The sequence below is a fragment of the Diabrotica undecimpunctata genome, chromosome 3 (assembly GCF_040954645.1).
Source record: "Diabrotica undecimpunctata isolate CICGRU chromosome 3, icDiaUnde3, whole genome shotgun sequence".
In the NCBI taxonomy this organism is placed as follows: domain Eukaryota; kingdom Metazoa; phylum Arthropoda; class Insecta; order Coleoptera; family Chrysomelidae; genus Diabrotica; species Diabrotica undecimpunctata.
In genome coordinates this window covers 58,064,126-58,080,839 of record NC_092805.1, presented here as the reverse complement: position 1 = coordinate 58,080,839, position 16,714 = coordinate 58,064,126, and the positions used below count along the sequence as shown (strand labels likewise).

The 16,714-nt window shown below is 31.2% G+C and overlaps 1 protein-coding gene across 5 annotated transcripts in view; it reads right to left on the bottom strand.

Annotated features, from left to right (window-relative positions):
• Rbp6 (RNA-binding protein 6) overlaps positions 1-16,714 on the bottom strand; it is a 1,719,762-nt gene that overhangs the window by 1,566,592 nt on the left and 136,456 nt on the right. For all 5 annotated transcript variants that reach the window (XM_072525972.1, XM_072525971.1, XM_072525970.1 and 2 more), the window contains one exon: positions 11,062-11,143. In XM_072525972.1, the coding sequence (XP_072382073.1) occupies positions 11,062-11,096 (35 nt within the window). In that variant the 5' untranslated portion in view covers positions 11,097-11,143. Of the gene's footprint in view, positions 1-11,061; positions 11,144-16,714 lie in introns of those variants that run through there.

Here is a 16,714-nt window from a genome sequence, read left to right as displayed (position 1 = left end):
GAAGAAATAACGGCAGCCGTCAGACGAATGAAGGATGAAAAGGCACCGGGACTTGATAAAGTTCCTGCAGAACTGCTAAAGCTATTAGATGCAAAACAAATAAAAATATTAACTGGAATATTTAATGAAATATACAAGGCAGGAAAAATACCAGTAGAGTGGCTCAAATCGGAGTTCGTATCATTGCCCAAAAAACCAGGAGCAAAAGTTTGTGAAGACTGTAAGGCCATAAGCCTTATGAGTCATCTGTTAAAGCTGTTTTTAAAAGTCATCTACAAAAGAATTTACCGGAAATTCAAGGAACAAATTGCCCCAATCAGTTTGGATTTGTGAACGCCGTTGGTACGAGTAAAGCTTTATTTAGCGTACAGGTATTGTTTAAGAAGTGTAGAGATGTCAGCTGTAATGTTTTTGCATGCCTGATTGACTACAAGAAAGTTCTCGATGGAGTCAGGCATGAACAAATGATGGAAGTGCTGAAAAGGACAGGAAGAGACCTAAAAATAATAGCTAACCTCTATTGGAATCAATTAGTTGTGCTCCGAATAGATGATAATATACAGATCAGATCAAAATCTTAAGGAAAGTGAGACAGGGGTGCATAGTTTCACCACTGATATTCAATCTGTACTCGGAGCACATTTTTGAAGAAGCCCTAAAAAATATTGATAAAGGCACCTCAATAAATGGAGTCAAGCTTAATAACCTACGGTATGCAGATGATACAATATTTTTTTCTAATACAATCAAAGGGCGGCAAACTTAATAAACAAAAACCGGAAACAAGTAAAACATATGGACTGGATATAAACACTAGCGAAAACAAGCTAATGATCATCAGCAAGGAAAACATACCTGGAGCAAATCTGTATGTGAACCAAATGAGAATTGAACGGGTCTCCTATTATAACTACTTGGGAACTATATTCAATGAGTCGTGGGACAATACCCAAGATATTAAATGTCACATCGAAAAGGCAAAAGTGCATTCTTGACTATGAACTCTGTGTTCAAGAGCCATGATCTCACCCTAGAAACAAAAATAAGGCTCCTTAAATGTTACGTGTACTCAGTGCTTCTGTACGGGTTATAACGTGGACATTAAAGGTGGAAAATCTATGAAAACTTCAGGCTTTGAGCTATGGTTATACAGAAGGATCCTGAAGATACCATGGATAGACAAAGTCACCAATGAAGAAGTACTTCGGAGGATGAACACAACCGTGGATTAGGTCAACATCGTGAAAGGCCGTAAGCTGCAGTAGCTGCACCCTAAGAAAAAGAAGTTCTACCTTGATTTCGGTAAATCTTTTAACCGAAGGTTTCGGAATCTAATAGAAATAACGAGTATGGTTCTATTTTAATTTCGGTAGATCTTTTAACCGAAGATATTTTATCACTGATCTAAAATCAGTTTTTACGATGTTTACAAAATCAGATAAGTAGATCTTTTCTTTTACGTACTGTAAAATACAGGATTGACACTGTGATTTTTACCATATTATAAAGAAAGTAAACTATTTAATAAGCCGTTGTTGGAGGAAGCTATTAGTAAAAATATTTTGGGCAGACACGAATTGAGGACCAAAATGAAATTTTAAGTAAGGGTTTACTTTTATACCTGAAAAAATCGCACGAATTGAGGACCAAGACTTCAAGAAGGTATAAAATATTATTAAAAGTACGAATCCCAATAATCGTAGATATTTATTGTCTATTTAAGAAAAAATATTTTAAACATAAAAGCTTTACACATATTTACATTTAATATTTATACTTTATGAAAACATGATGCAAATTTTACAAAATCTATTCTTCTCAACAAACCGTTATTATATTCCGACAATTTAGAAGTTAACATGTCTAATCTTCGCCTAACAATTTTGTTCTTACATTTAACAGGCTCCTTAAAGCTTTGAATACGAATGTAAGTATCTGTTTGAAAATTGTTCAAAACGTTTGCAAATAAATACAACTAAGGGTGCATCGAATAGAAATTTGAATTAAATCGAGAGTGAAAAGACTCGCATGCATTTGTAGAATTTTCTGTAGTTACAGCTGCTTCAGTCCAAAGTGTTGGTGGAAATAAAGAATTTTCACCAACATAATTGTTTATTAAATAGTCCGCAGAATCTATTGCAGCTTTATGCAGATGATTTGGCTGAAATTCAGCCAAATCCAAAAACATTCTCCAACCTCCTCTGGTTTTAAAAAAGATAGTCCAAAAAGACACCTCAGCCACTTTCCACTTTCACTGTTTCCATCTTGATATTCTTTAGCCAAGCCTAAACTCTGTATTTTCCTGTACCACACTTTGTCACAATTACACATAAATTTGAAATTAGCGTCACACGAAAATACCACAATATTGTTAATATGATCAGTAGCCAAGAGAAACGGTTCATTTTTTATTGTGTTTAAATTTAATGTATGTAAAATATCTAACGCATCGGAAATACAGGTTGGTAAACGCGGTTGGATTTGACGTCTCTTGTAATACATATTATTTCTTACGTAGGTAATGTCTTTTCTTGTCAAAGAATTCATAGCATCACTGTTTTCCCTTATTAGAGAATGGATAATTTTTGTTGGCCGCCCTGTGATATCTTCTATGGCTTTTCATTTGCTTGCCGTACTCAAAATTTGTCTATTTAATTTCTTTATATCATTTTCATGATTGTGCACTGTTTCTTTTCGGGAAACTGTATTATCTACACCTAGCGTAAACAATTTTGCGTTACATTTATTTACCGTCCAAAATTTTTCACCACTTTTAAGCACTTTTTTTTCACGATACTTATAATCATCCTAAACAAGTAACCAGTTTCCCTTTTCACTTAAGATCATTTTAACTTCACTCATTTTGACCACCTTTCAAGACAGCTCAAAATAAACTAAATCTAAAATAATATTTTATTACTAAATATTTCCTTACTCACTTCCTTACTTATTTTGGCTGTTCAGGTAGCGGTCCTCAATTCGAGAACACCGAATATTTTGTATATTGTAGGCACTGAAACAAGGTCTGGTGAGACTTCTCTACGAGATTTTATTAGGCAAATTGGCTGAAATCTTTTGCTGTTAGACTTCCTCTAGCTAGTTGTGTGATTACGCGTTAGTAGGATGTTCTATATCGTTGGGTCAATTGGTTTACTTCATCAGTTTGAGGTCTTGGGTTGTGGTGTTATTAGGCACGTACCACGAAGTATTAGTTATCGTACGGTGGACTTTGGACTTAGTTACAGTTTCCCATAATTAAAATACACAGCTCAGATGCATTTCTTGTATAGTCTAACTTGCATTGGTAGTTTCAATTTTAGACTTATTAACCAATCTAGTTTACGAATTTAGCTTAAAGTAAATACGTGTATTTCGAAGTACTTTTCTTTCTGTACATGTGGTTTACTATTTAATGATACAGGAAAATATGGTTTCTAAATGTAATTTGGACGGATATTTTCTCGTTAACTCAAAAACGCAATATTTATAAATAACTTTGTATTGGATCCTTTGTAAGGTTGGTTTGAGATTCGTGATACTATGGCTAGTTCTATATTTAAAGAAAGTAAAGTAGTGACATCTTCTTATCTTTCTTTTACTTAAGATACCTTATAACAGTTTAGCAAACGTCTGTACGATATCTAAACATATAGCAAGACAATACTGTGTCTTTAACTGAATGGTGTCTTTGCTGATAATGGGTTTAATGTTCGCGATGTAGTCTAAAACCAACCTAAATGATGGAATCTTATTTATTTGTCACTTAAATTTACTTGAGTTTTTTTTTCAGCAAGCGTTTCCAGTTTCCAGTAGTTTATACACAACAGGAAAAAAAATAAAGACACTACCTCTATTGTACTTTTGTTCCTGTGGTATCAAGGTTCAGAAATTAAAATTATTTCAGTGACGTTCCAAACCAGTGCAAAATATTAAATTCTAAGTTAACAGCGTAAGGTATATAATTGTATAAGATGCTTTAAGGCTTTTCTTGGTAATGTTTTCAAAACTTTGAGTAAATTAGATCATTAGTCCACCGAAATACATATTTTATTTCTTAGCGTGCATTTGTTAGAGGACGCAGTTTTATTTTTTTGATGTGTTGGGAGGGTAAGTATAAACTTAAGTTACTTTTCGTTTGGGTCTTATAACTTTTGTCTTTGTTTTTTTTTTTTTTGGTATTTCATTGAATAATTTGTACTAAAAATTTATTTAATTTCGTTATTTTTTTCTCTAGATTTTGCGAATTTGACCAGATCCTTGAATACTCGAGCTGCTTGAATCTTGGAATAAGCGGTGCAAAGGGTGTTTGCGCTGTATCTCGTAAACTAGCAACTCTATAGAAACTTATATCAAATAAAATTTGAAGCAAACTAAGTTGTCCACAACTTATTTTTATCGTAAAATATAAAATAAAAAGTTATAAACAAAAAAAAACTAAAGAAATTTTCAGAAAATTTTATTATGCATTATTTGTATCAAATTAAATTGTCTACCAATTTATTTCTATTACTTTTTATGGTAAAATGGAAAGTAAAAAAGTTATTAACAAAAATAACTAGAAGTTTTTGAAAAAAATTTTTTCCGGGCTTTAACTTTTTCTCTAGTCATTTTACAACAAACTGATGTCAAAGCAATATTATAGAGGGTTTTGCTGCGAATGATTTTCACTACAAATTTATATAATTTTATTATTCTTTCTGGGTTTTACAGCGCTCCGAAGTTGACCAGTTTCGTTGTTGTGTGGATTATATTATTGACCTTCCTAAATAGGGTTGATAAAAATACTATATAGGAAGATACTATAGAATGCAAGAAAGGAATTCTTTAAATTCGTCACATTTGATGGTCGTATATCAAAAATAGAACAAAAGAAAATATAATATGCGTTTAAAATTTTATAATATATTTTGAAAATACTACAATCACATAAATTGGGAAAGAGTATGTTGGGAAACTTATTAATATTAGTGCCTATGATATTTGTTATGCTTTAATTAGGTAAATACCTATTACTAAATTCTTAGTGAATTCCAGAAATGAATTTCAAAAAAAGCAAATTTGAGGATATTTAAATTAACTTTAACATTAATAAAAAATTACTCGCTTTATTTTTACCCATTAGTTAGACTTTTTTAAAATATTTAACTGAAATCTAATAAACACTCCCAAGACATATGTTCTCTATGGAATTAATTTGATTATTTCCTGAAAAGCGGATAAAGTTAAGATCTCTCCGCAACTTTTAAGTAGCGGTCAATTCTAATACAAGTTCGAATTCGGTAGATGGCCCATACGTCAAAAGGGATTGATGGGTAGGTATTGGAAAGTTTCGGATAAAAGACAAACTAACTGAAATGCTTCGCTACTTTTCTTGCCAACTCCATATTACGTCACTGGTTTTCTAAAACGCCAGAGGCGTATAATTTATAAAAAGAAAAAATTATTTTCAGTGTAAAAAAACAAAGTTTGATCAAGTCTAATGCGGTTTGCTAATGTTATATACACTTTAAATTATAATAGTTTATATGGTAGTACGTTTGAATGATTAAACAAGAGTTTAAAGTAACTAAAATCCAACGAGTATTATATAATTCAAAAAACAGATATATATATATATATATATATATATATATATATATATATATATATATATATATATATTAGGATTTTAAAATGATTTGGTTTTAAAACTGTATGCCTATATATATATATATATATATATATATATATATATATATATATATATATATATGTATATATATATATATATATATATATATATATATATGATAAAAACATCAATTGGTTTTACACAACTGTTACAAAATTAAAATTACTGACAGTATGTAGCAAGAATAGATTCTATATTAAAACGAATATTATGTTTTAATATTAAGATATAATATGTAAACCAAAGAAGAATCGATATCGATTAGGATGCTGTATCAATTTCTATAAAATATCTATAACTTTTGTACTATGCTGGTTCTTTAATTTAAGAAATGTTCCAAAAAATAGACTATACGTCATGAACTAGGGTAAAAGTATTACATCATCAATAATTACATTATAATAATATAAAGAAATAATAAGTATGCCTAAACTTTATTTCATCTTCGGTTGTAAAATTTTGTGATATCTCCCAATATAATCTTCTGTATATAATTCACAATAAATATTTAAATTAAAACTAGCATAATTACACACCAAAAGCATTACTACCTTATTCTTATGTAGGAAATGCCAAAAGAGGCGGTAAAATCTTTTGTCAAATTTTCACCGTATCGAAAAACTGAAAAACACGTGATTATTATTTTTCAAAAATCTATCAAATTACACCTAATACGACCCTCCAGCTCCACCCACTAGAGCGAGAAGGGGTCAGTTTAGAGATCCTAAATGAGTACTCCCGTATTAAGATTACTCATAAAAAATTCCTAATTGTTGATAGATAACGGTACAACCGGAAAAATTGTACCCTGATAAACTAAATAAATGCCCACTGCTTGACGTGGACACCACAAGGGAGAAGGAAAAGAGGAAGGCCGAGAAAAAGCTGGAGAGGGGGAATTGAAAAAGAACTAGAGGAAAGAGAAATCCTTCCAGGCCTATGGCTGAATAGAGAAGAATGGCGGTTAGGAGTCGGAAGGCGTCGGAGAACGCTGTAAACCGATAGTAGTAGTAGTAGTACCTAAATAAATTATGGAAACGGTCTAATATCTTGAAAAATACACTTCCGAATGAAAACCAAAAAACAATTTTAATATTTTTCAAAAGTCTATGTGATGACCTGATCCACATAACCACCCCCTGAAGGTAGAGAGAAGGCAACTTTGAAATCTATGAAATCAACTGAAAACCACATTTTTTATTACAGGTTAGGATAGATGGTACTGAAATCACAGAAAATTAAATACAGGTTATCAAAAACAAACTATTTTCTATGGTATTGAATAGAGTTTTTTATAACATCTAGCAGAATTCGAATCTGCAATAAAAAATGGGAGCTCCTATTTCAAAAGTTGCCCCTTACTCCACACCTCTGGGCTGGATTGGTCGTCTCATTTAGTGTCGTTAGATTTTTGAAAAATATCAAACACGTAGGTACTTCTTAGTTTTTTTATTTAAAAGTGTATTTCTCAAGATATTGGACTGTTTCCAGAATTTTTCTATGGTATCAGGATAAAAAGTTTTTTTTCCGTTTATAGCGTCATGTATCAGTAATTCGAAAATTCAGAGAGCCGGTGAACTCTGGGAGATTACAATTTTAGCACAGTAAGGGAGCATTGCCTTGCCTGACAGTATTTCATCCCAACTCGTAGAAATAAAGATTTACAACTAGATGGTACAAGAAAAAAGGGATCGCTGAGAAAAGGGTTATTCTTCTAAACATATGAATACAAATACAACGAAAACGATCAAATAGGCGTTTTTAATCGTGGATTTTGCCCCCACTCCAAATACTTAGCCACAAGGTATTCCAAGAGTAAGAGGTTCTGATCAAAGTATCAAAGACATATGCAGTTCAACCAAAGGAAATAAAGAAAGAATCAGAAATTTCTGCTAAAATACGCACCACAGCAAATCTGCCGTGCCTATGCAGCAGTACCGGCAAAACGGGAGGTTTTGTCAATAGATAATACCATTACTACCCCGCAATAAAGAATCATTAAAAAACCAAGAAACCTTAACGAGCCCAGATCATATACCAATATCACAAAAGTAGTCAGAATGGCGGTAACACACAGCCTTTATCCTGATACTTAACTAGATCAGGGTCTAGCTAACCTGATCATCATCAAACTGGAACAATCAGTGGATAAGGCTCCTATTGGAAAAGAATCAACTTCTGCAATTCCATTAAACATCGTTTAGCGCAGGGAAACTTTAAATAAAATTTGCTTACGACTATACAAAAAAAAAAGCACTACTGAGTTGGTAACAAATATGGGTGGGAGCAGACTTAAATTTAGTCGATCCCAATAATATGCCTTCTTGGGCCTCACCCACTTCCCAGAGAAAAAGGTTGGCGAAGCAATTTATAAGATTCATCTAAGGAAACAAAATCAAGACTTTAACAAGAAAAACTGGTTGTAAAAAAAATCGAAAGATCGGAATTAACGAAAAGCATTTTACGAATAATTTAGAAAAAATTTCTTATAGTTAGGATATTTCAGGACCAATATAGGAGAAAGTAGAGTTCTTCTCAGAGCCTTCTTCCAGTCCGTCACAGTTTTTCGATTTCTTTCTAATGCAATAAATTGGATGTAACGCAAAAAGCGGTAAGTCCTTGATTAAACCGTTGATTGAATAACCCATTTGGATTATTCAATCAACGATTAAACACAAAAATAATGTGGCGTTACATACACAAGTGTTCTATTTCTAACCTACGTTTGATTCGTTGATATTTAAAATGCACGATTTCTACAGCCAATCAATTACGTGAATTACGAACATTGTTAACTAATTACGAAAAACTTCATCCAACTTGGCCATCCATTCGAAGTGTCAAAGAGTAAAGTGATAGTTGTCGTTCAGGTCGTCAGGATTTGACATTATTTCACAGCGCTGTACATTATTTTTCGTTTTGGATTATTTATTTGTTCATTAAAATATTTTAAAAGTGCCGAGATATACGGAAAAGGGAAAAATACTGATACTAAAATTACTTAACTATTTCCAATTAGAAAAGGAACCTCGACAAACTTTATTACCGATTTCTACTGTTCGTGAAGTAAGTTTAAAATTTGGCTGAAAATAAAATTGTTTTACCTACTATTTATTTAAGCGCGTTGCTGTGGCGTTAGGAATTTCTTTGTAAACTATACTAGGATTGACAAATGAAGGTATTCAAAAAGATTCTGACTATTCCATCACAATGAACGAATCAGTAGCCACTAGCCTTGACCCCAAATTGATAATAAATAAATACGAATATGCCATCAGGACTCGTGTATACAGAATGTTTAGTAAGGGAAAAATGGTTGTACTACATTTTCTTTTGATTTTGATGCTCTGGACCACTGTTTTACGTGAACTAGTGGTTCAGTGATTGGATAAAATAAAACAAACACTATTATTATGCCATTTTACATACAAAATTTCATTAGTTTTGTCGAATCTCTAACCATATGTACCTCTTGCCATTTACTTCATTAGCTTAGACTCCGTTACTGGACATTTTTGTACACGATTTTCTCTTACAGCCCCCGCAGCCTTTATGTTTTTTTTGCTTTAGATTTATAATTAGTTGATATGTAGTGATATAATTTTATTAGTTACAAAAATAAACATTTTTGAAAACCGTCTTTTGTGTGTTTGCAAAACATGACGGCAAATTATTTAATTGTATTAACTAGAAAACAAACGAACTATGCTTGAATTATATACTATTATAAAAAAACAATTAATGAATCGTTTTGTTGTCCTTTTTAAATGTTTCCATATATATAAATTTAATAAACAATTTTGTTTACTATTTAATCCACGTTGTAATAAAAATCATGCCATAAACTTTTCACCTGCGGCTAAGTATGATCCTGGTATCTGTCAGATTCGTCAATAATTACATGAAATAATTCTCGAAACATCCAATAACCTACATGACGTCATAATTAATGACGTACTGAAAGAAAGCTCTAAGAAAAACCATAACTTTTAGTAGTAGAATGGTGTTTTATTTAATTTAGGTATTGGCCAATCTAGAAGAAGATTTAGTTATACATGGGGGGTTAGGTTTTGAAACTATAAATGTACTTAAGCTAGTACTAGCACTATATGTAGTGACTTAAAAAAAATGAAGTAAAGAAAGTCAACTTATCACGTAAAAAATGTATATTATTTTCTAATCGATTATTTTATGGCAAGGAAAGAAGATACCTAAATCTAATGACTAAAATGCAAGTAAAACTATAAGACAACAACACAAGTTACTTGTGCTAAAAATTGAAGTAGGAAGCAAAAGGAAAACTAAAAACTTAAATAGAACTGAATTCTAATACAATTTGTACTAATATGGCCAGTATTGATAAAAATAATAAATATTTAAAATACTAATTATTAAAATAATTGAAAAAACCTCTCATTTGAAATATAAATTTTGGATTTCAATTAAATATAGTAAGAAATGTTGGTAAATTATGCAATCAGATTGACGCAAATGCAGTATTAATTATAAGTTATTTGATGGAAAATATAGAAATAAGAAAAGAGACCTAATAATTAATTGATCTCGAGAAGCAATGATAGTCAAGAAATGCAGCTAAAACGATATAATACTAAGAAAGACTATCTAACTACTGGTTAGATTTCGAACCAAAGAATAGAATCAATTAGTTGTGCTATATTATCAAATATTATACTTTTGTAATTTTGATAAAACCGATACAATATTTTAAGCATACATTAAAAAAAATCTTAAAGGAGGGAAGATTATTTTTTTATCTCTTAAATAAGTGAAAGGGTGTCAACCACTTTACTTCCACATACATATTTTGAATCTTTTTCTTAAACATTAATTTACTAGTATTACAAAAATCTTAAATAATTCATCAGCGAAGTACAAAAATTATAGTTATCTACCATAAACTACACAGTAGCTGAAATGGAATTAAAAGCAGATTGCTTTACAAAAATAGTCAACGAATAAAAACTACTTTATTCAATACTTGTTATAATACTCGTTCGAAGTATGCTAAAATAAGTATTTAACAAAAGTTAACGAAATTTTTTGTCTAGCCTAAAATTCATAGAATTTTGCATATTATGTTAAACATACATATTTAATAACATAATATTTGTAATACATAATATCAGTAATATTCTTTGCATTGACATTTTCTTTATCGTTAAATATATTAATATGTTGGAGCTAATTTGATGACAGTTCTGTCTCCGAAACAATCTTCAACTTAATATCAATAAAAAAACAATTTTTTTATTGATATTAATTTGTAATACATGTTTTAACTGACAAAATATTCAATATTAAAAAATAGCTTTCGCGAAAGTATAAAGCATTCAGATAGTTATCGTCTTTTTATTGTTATATTTTCTTACCTTGATCTTCTTGTGGCTGGATCTTTCATTACCATTACTTCTGTAATATCTCCATATTTGCTAAAGTATTCTCTTAAGCTCTCTGTAACAAAAAAGTGATATTAGAAGGTAAGCATTCATTAGTGTTTCGGTGATTAAATATTATTAATATTTGGTCATGTCAGTTATGACATGGAGTACAACCAGCTTGATTCGGATACTCTAAGTTTGAATAATGAAAAAAACTTACAATGAAGTTAAAACTTCTAATGTATATTTTTATTTAAAGGTATATATTATTTAGAAAGCATATATTATATTATAGATTACAAGAAACAAAAAGCATACTAAATACTAAATAAACATAAAAACTAAACATAAAGAAATATTTAACAAATGTATAAATAAGTGATGTATTTGACCGTTATTTGATAGAAATTCATTTTATATAACAATAAAACACTAAAAACTTTTTGGTATGTGTTTGTCTCAAGTTGGTCATTCAGAACTATGTCTGTGTTTTTTAATTTGTTAATTTCCATAGATTATAATAAAGATAGCTTAAGGCCTTTAGTTTGGATGTGAAAAATTTGAAATTCGTCATTAAAAGAATGATTATGATCTAGAAGGTAAAGTGTGTATGTAGAATCTGTTTTTCTATTATTGAAAGCCCTTTTATATTATGCTATACGTTTGTTAAAAGTTCTACCAGTTTGACCGATGTAAGTTTTTGGACAGTCGCCACATTTAAGTTTGTATCCACCACTGTGTAAGAGCTTTTTATTTTGGCTCTTGTTGTTTTTAATATATTTGCCTAAGTTGTTGTTTGTTCTAAAAGCTGGTGTTACTCCTTTCTTTTTTATGTGTTTGGCTATTTTTGTTGATATTTTGCCTGTATATGTAATCGAACAGTAAGTACTGAGTTTTTTCTCTGGTGGTGGAAGTACTAATTGCAGGTCTTTCTTACGTAGTTTTTGATTTAAAATTTTATTAATTGTTTATTTGTTGTATCCATTGTTTACTGCTATTTGATTAACGATATTTAATTATGTCTCAAATTTCTATTAATCTAGGTAACATGCGATGATAGACTGCCAGTTTATGTTGTGTAAGATGGGATGATGAATTGTGTATAGTCGTGTCAGTATGGGTAGGTATTTGAAATACGGAGAACTCATGTTTATTTTTAAGTCTGATAATTTTTAAATCTAAAAAATTTCTGAATTGATTTTGTTATGTTTCTATTGTAAATTCAATATGATTATGGAGTAAATTAATATACGATAAAAATTGATCAAGCTGCCTGTTAGTTCCTGTAAAACATACCAGTACATCGTCTACATATTATCTCCACCAATATAAAAACTGTTTAAATACGGGATGTTATAAAATCTTTGTCTCTAGATGATCCATAAAAATATCTGATAGCAATGGGCTTAGAGGATTACCCATTATAAATCATGCACTGTTATTTGTATACATTTGATTATTAAATTCAAAGTAGTCCTGGTTTATGCAAATTTCAAAAAGATGTAAAAATATAAATATTAAAAAATGTATAAATATAAATAGTAACAAATTTCTGAATTGATTTTGTTATGTTTCTATTGTAAATTCAATATGACTATGGAGTAAATTAATATACGATAAAAATTGATCAAGCTGCCTGTTAGTTCCTGTAAAACATACCAGTACATCGTCTACATATCTCCACCAATATAAAAACTGTTTAAATACGGGATGTTATAAAATCTTTGTCTCTAGATGATCCATAAAAATATCTGATAGCAATGGGCTTAGAGGATTACCCATTATAAATCATGCACTGTTATTTGTATACATTTGATTATTAAATTTAAAGTAGTCCTGGTTTATGCAAATTTCAAAAAGATGAAAAAATATAAATATGTTTATTTACAATCTACATCATTACAGAGTATTAAGTAAATGTGTTACAAGTTTTGCGCGCGAAGGAGAGACTTCCAATGATGTCTCACCTTATTCTATTTTGGTTTAGTTTTGAAGTAGATCTTGGGACCAGGTTCTATCTAGTCTTCTTGTGGCTGGACCGTTGCTGAATAGTTCCCTTACTAGCTCATTTTTATGGTGAATGGTAAATTCATTTTGTGACTCCGTGACTCGATGGATTTCTTCTCTGATGAAAGAAATTTTTAAGTCGTAGTGAAGTGTTTGATTACTTATGCACCATGGTGCATCCACTATCGATCTTAGCACTTTAGACTGGAATCTTTGGATAATATTCAGCGACGTTGGCTTTGCACAGCCCCATAGGTGTAGTAGGTAGAACCAGATAGGTTTGAGTATGGCTTTTTATAGAAGAATTTTGTTTTGGATGTTAAGTTTTGATTTACGTCCAAGAGGCCAATACATTTGCCGAAATTTTATGTCGAGCTGCCTTCTGTTGGTCTGGATATGTTTTTTCCAAGTGAGACGTTGGTCAGGATGGAGGCCAAGGTATCTAGCGTCTGTTACTGTTGGTATTCTCACATTTTCTATCCTTTCAGGTGGGCATAAGTTGTGACGGTTGGTAAATGTTATTTGAGCTGATTTTGTACAAATAAAACAAATAAAATACTATTGTAAAAGAAGTAGGTATTATTTCTTAAAAAATTATCAATTTTAGTTTGTTTTTAACATTATTTTTTACACTGACTGAACATTTACAATTATTGCACCAAATATTTTTTGACTAACTCTTGCATCACTTCTATATATAAAAAGTAAGCATTATTTTAATTACTTACAGTTGTAGTAAGTTTTAGTTCATCGTTACTCTCGGAAAGACGTCATTGTCGGAAACATTGGACACCTGTTTGTTTTCTTGAAAATTAATAACACACATAGCTAAGTTTACTTCAATATTTTCTGTCAATAGGGCTGTATCAATCTCTAGGTAGTTCAAAAAATTTTTAACTCCATGACTTTCGCAAAAGACTGATAATGGCAAATTATATTCCAGGTCTTGTAGCTCCAGGTTTTTCACAATTTCTTCTTCATTACTACATTCTAGTGGCATTAAATACTTGGCAGTGCCAGTAGGATGGATGATTGATTTAGCTTGACATGTGTATCGGGATTTGTAGTTTTTCAACTTTGATCATATATTTTAGTAGTTTTTTAAGTTATATAATTCTAAATAGTAAGCAGAAAATATTCTACTTGGTATTCTACATCGATTATTAAGTAAGTGATGTCATTTATAAAGATAAGGAAAAGTAGAGGACCCAGCACTGAACGTTGTGGTACTCCACATACAATGCTTTTGTGATTAGAGTCAGTATCATTTGCTCTAACTAGTTGTTTCGTATTCCTCAAGTAAGATTGTTTGTGAACAGCTCTGTTTATTTTCTGAATAAACAGTGCATGCAGTAAACAATTGAATCGGTGAGTGAAAGAACAATATAAACGCCAAAAACGACATTTTAAACTGAAAAAACCCAAATACGTTTAATAGGTTAACGCATCACTGGGCAAAAGAACAGCAAAAACGCAAATCTCTGAGATCCAATATCGACAGGGCGATTTGGTAGATGAGTAAAAGAACCGTATACGTGCGCTTATACTGTTCTTTCGCTCAATGGCATTACGTCGTCGCACGCCACATCTAATCAGGATTCATTTAGTGATTGACAGTCAAAGGTTAACAATCTTGCATTCTATTATTTTAAATATTTAAGAGTTTTTATAAAGTATACGACTGATAAAAATCATGTCTGGTACAAGTAGTAGTGATAATGATCGTTCTCCTGAGAGATCCATTAAAAAGCGAAAGATGCAATCTGGTAGTTGGAAGCCAAACACGAAAATATGATGGTCTTCATGGCAACGAATATGTCAACACTGCCGGAAAAACTGTTAGTCAGAAAACTATAGTGCCTTTCAAGTAAGTTATTTGTTATTAACTTGTTTTATATTACCAAATACATACTTATGAGCTGCACATTAGGACAGGTTTTTTATAGTTTGTATTAAGATTTTAAGACATATTTTTTTGGGTTTTTAAGGACAGAGATCTAACCTAACCTGAATTTTTTTAGGAAAGGTTATATTTATAAAGAATTCTGTGGCGAGAAAACTATAAGTTTTTTTCTCACATCACATCCTTAATATACAATTTTGCAGATGCCACGATAGATGTGCGGAAAGCGTAACCCAAGAGGAAAAGGAAGCCATATTGTCCAAGATGCTTGAAATGAATTTCAAAAATTAACAGGATATTCATGTAGTGGCCCTTATCAAAGCCAAGAAGATAAAACGATGCCGAAGGACCAGCCAAAATGTCATAAAAATTGCAACATTTCGATATCATATTAGAAAAGTAGGTGATAAAATACCAGTTTGTAAGAAAGCTTTTCTCAGCTTGCATGCCATTTCTAACTCAGGTCTACAACGTTTGAATGCGCTTTTGAAATCTGGAAATATCCCAGTAGACTTTAGGTTCAAGCACAATACTCGTCGACATGTGAAACCTCCAGAATATAATGTTATGGTAAAAGAGCATATAGAATCTTTTCCCACCAAAACTTCCCGTTATGATAAAACAGTTCTAATGTTATGAAGTATTTTGATGCTAAACTTAGTGTGAAAACTATGTACGAACTTTTGAATAAAAAATGACCAGATTTAAGACAACATATAAAATATGAGTACTATCTTGAGAATTTCAAAGAAAACTATTCTTTGCGTTTTGGAAGACCACGAGTGGACGTATGCGGTGAATGTGAACGATTTGGAATAAGGCTGAATGATCCGCACCTAAATGATAACCCAAAAAGGGTGACCACCGCCGAATTAATGGTGCACAAACGACGTGCAAAAAAGTTTTATAACCAAATTCAAACTGTAACAAAACTATGCACCGAAAGAGACAATGTTTGTGGTAAAACTTTCGATTTTATGCAAAACTTACCCTTGCCCAACATACCGGTACAGGAATTTTTTATTACCGTCAGCTATGGGTACACGCCTTTGAAACCCACAATTTAAAAGACAACACAGGTCATTTTTACACGTATCATGAAGGTCAGGCTTATAAAGGTCCTAACGAAGTTGTAGTTTCCTTTTGGATTACATTTTAAACAAAATTTCTTTCAGAAATACCTGAACTGCATATATTTTCTGATGGGTGTCCTAGTCAGAACCGCAACAATACAATGGTAAGATTTTTGATGACATTGGCGATTTAAAAAAATATGTCATGATTTCCCTATCCGAGGACACTCGTTTTTACCTTGGTGTACTCGTGATTTCGGGACAGTTGAGAGACTAATCAGGAGATCTGAACGTGTTTACCTGCCTGACGAATATGAGAATATTATTTTAAGTTGCAGACATTAGACACAACGATATTCTTGACTTCAATAACTGGTGGCCCAATTTTTATAAAAAGAGGAGCAAATCTTTTGAACGCAACATTAATTTTACTGTGTCTTAATTAAGACAGTTTATATATTGCAGCGAAGCACCAGGTTATGGTATTATATCCGAGTATATAGAAGGCCTTATATCCCATAAATTTAAGTTGGTAAAGTGAAATGTTAGTATACAGAACAAGAAATGAAGTATACAGAACCTGTCTCAATCAATGAAGCAAAGATAGCACACATTAAGAAAATTCTCCAATATATGTCTGGAGAGGATTTAGGTTTCTATT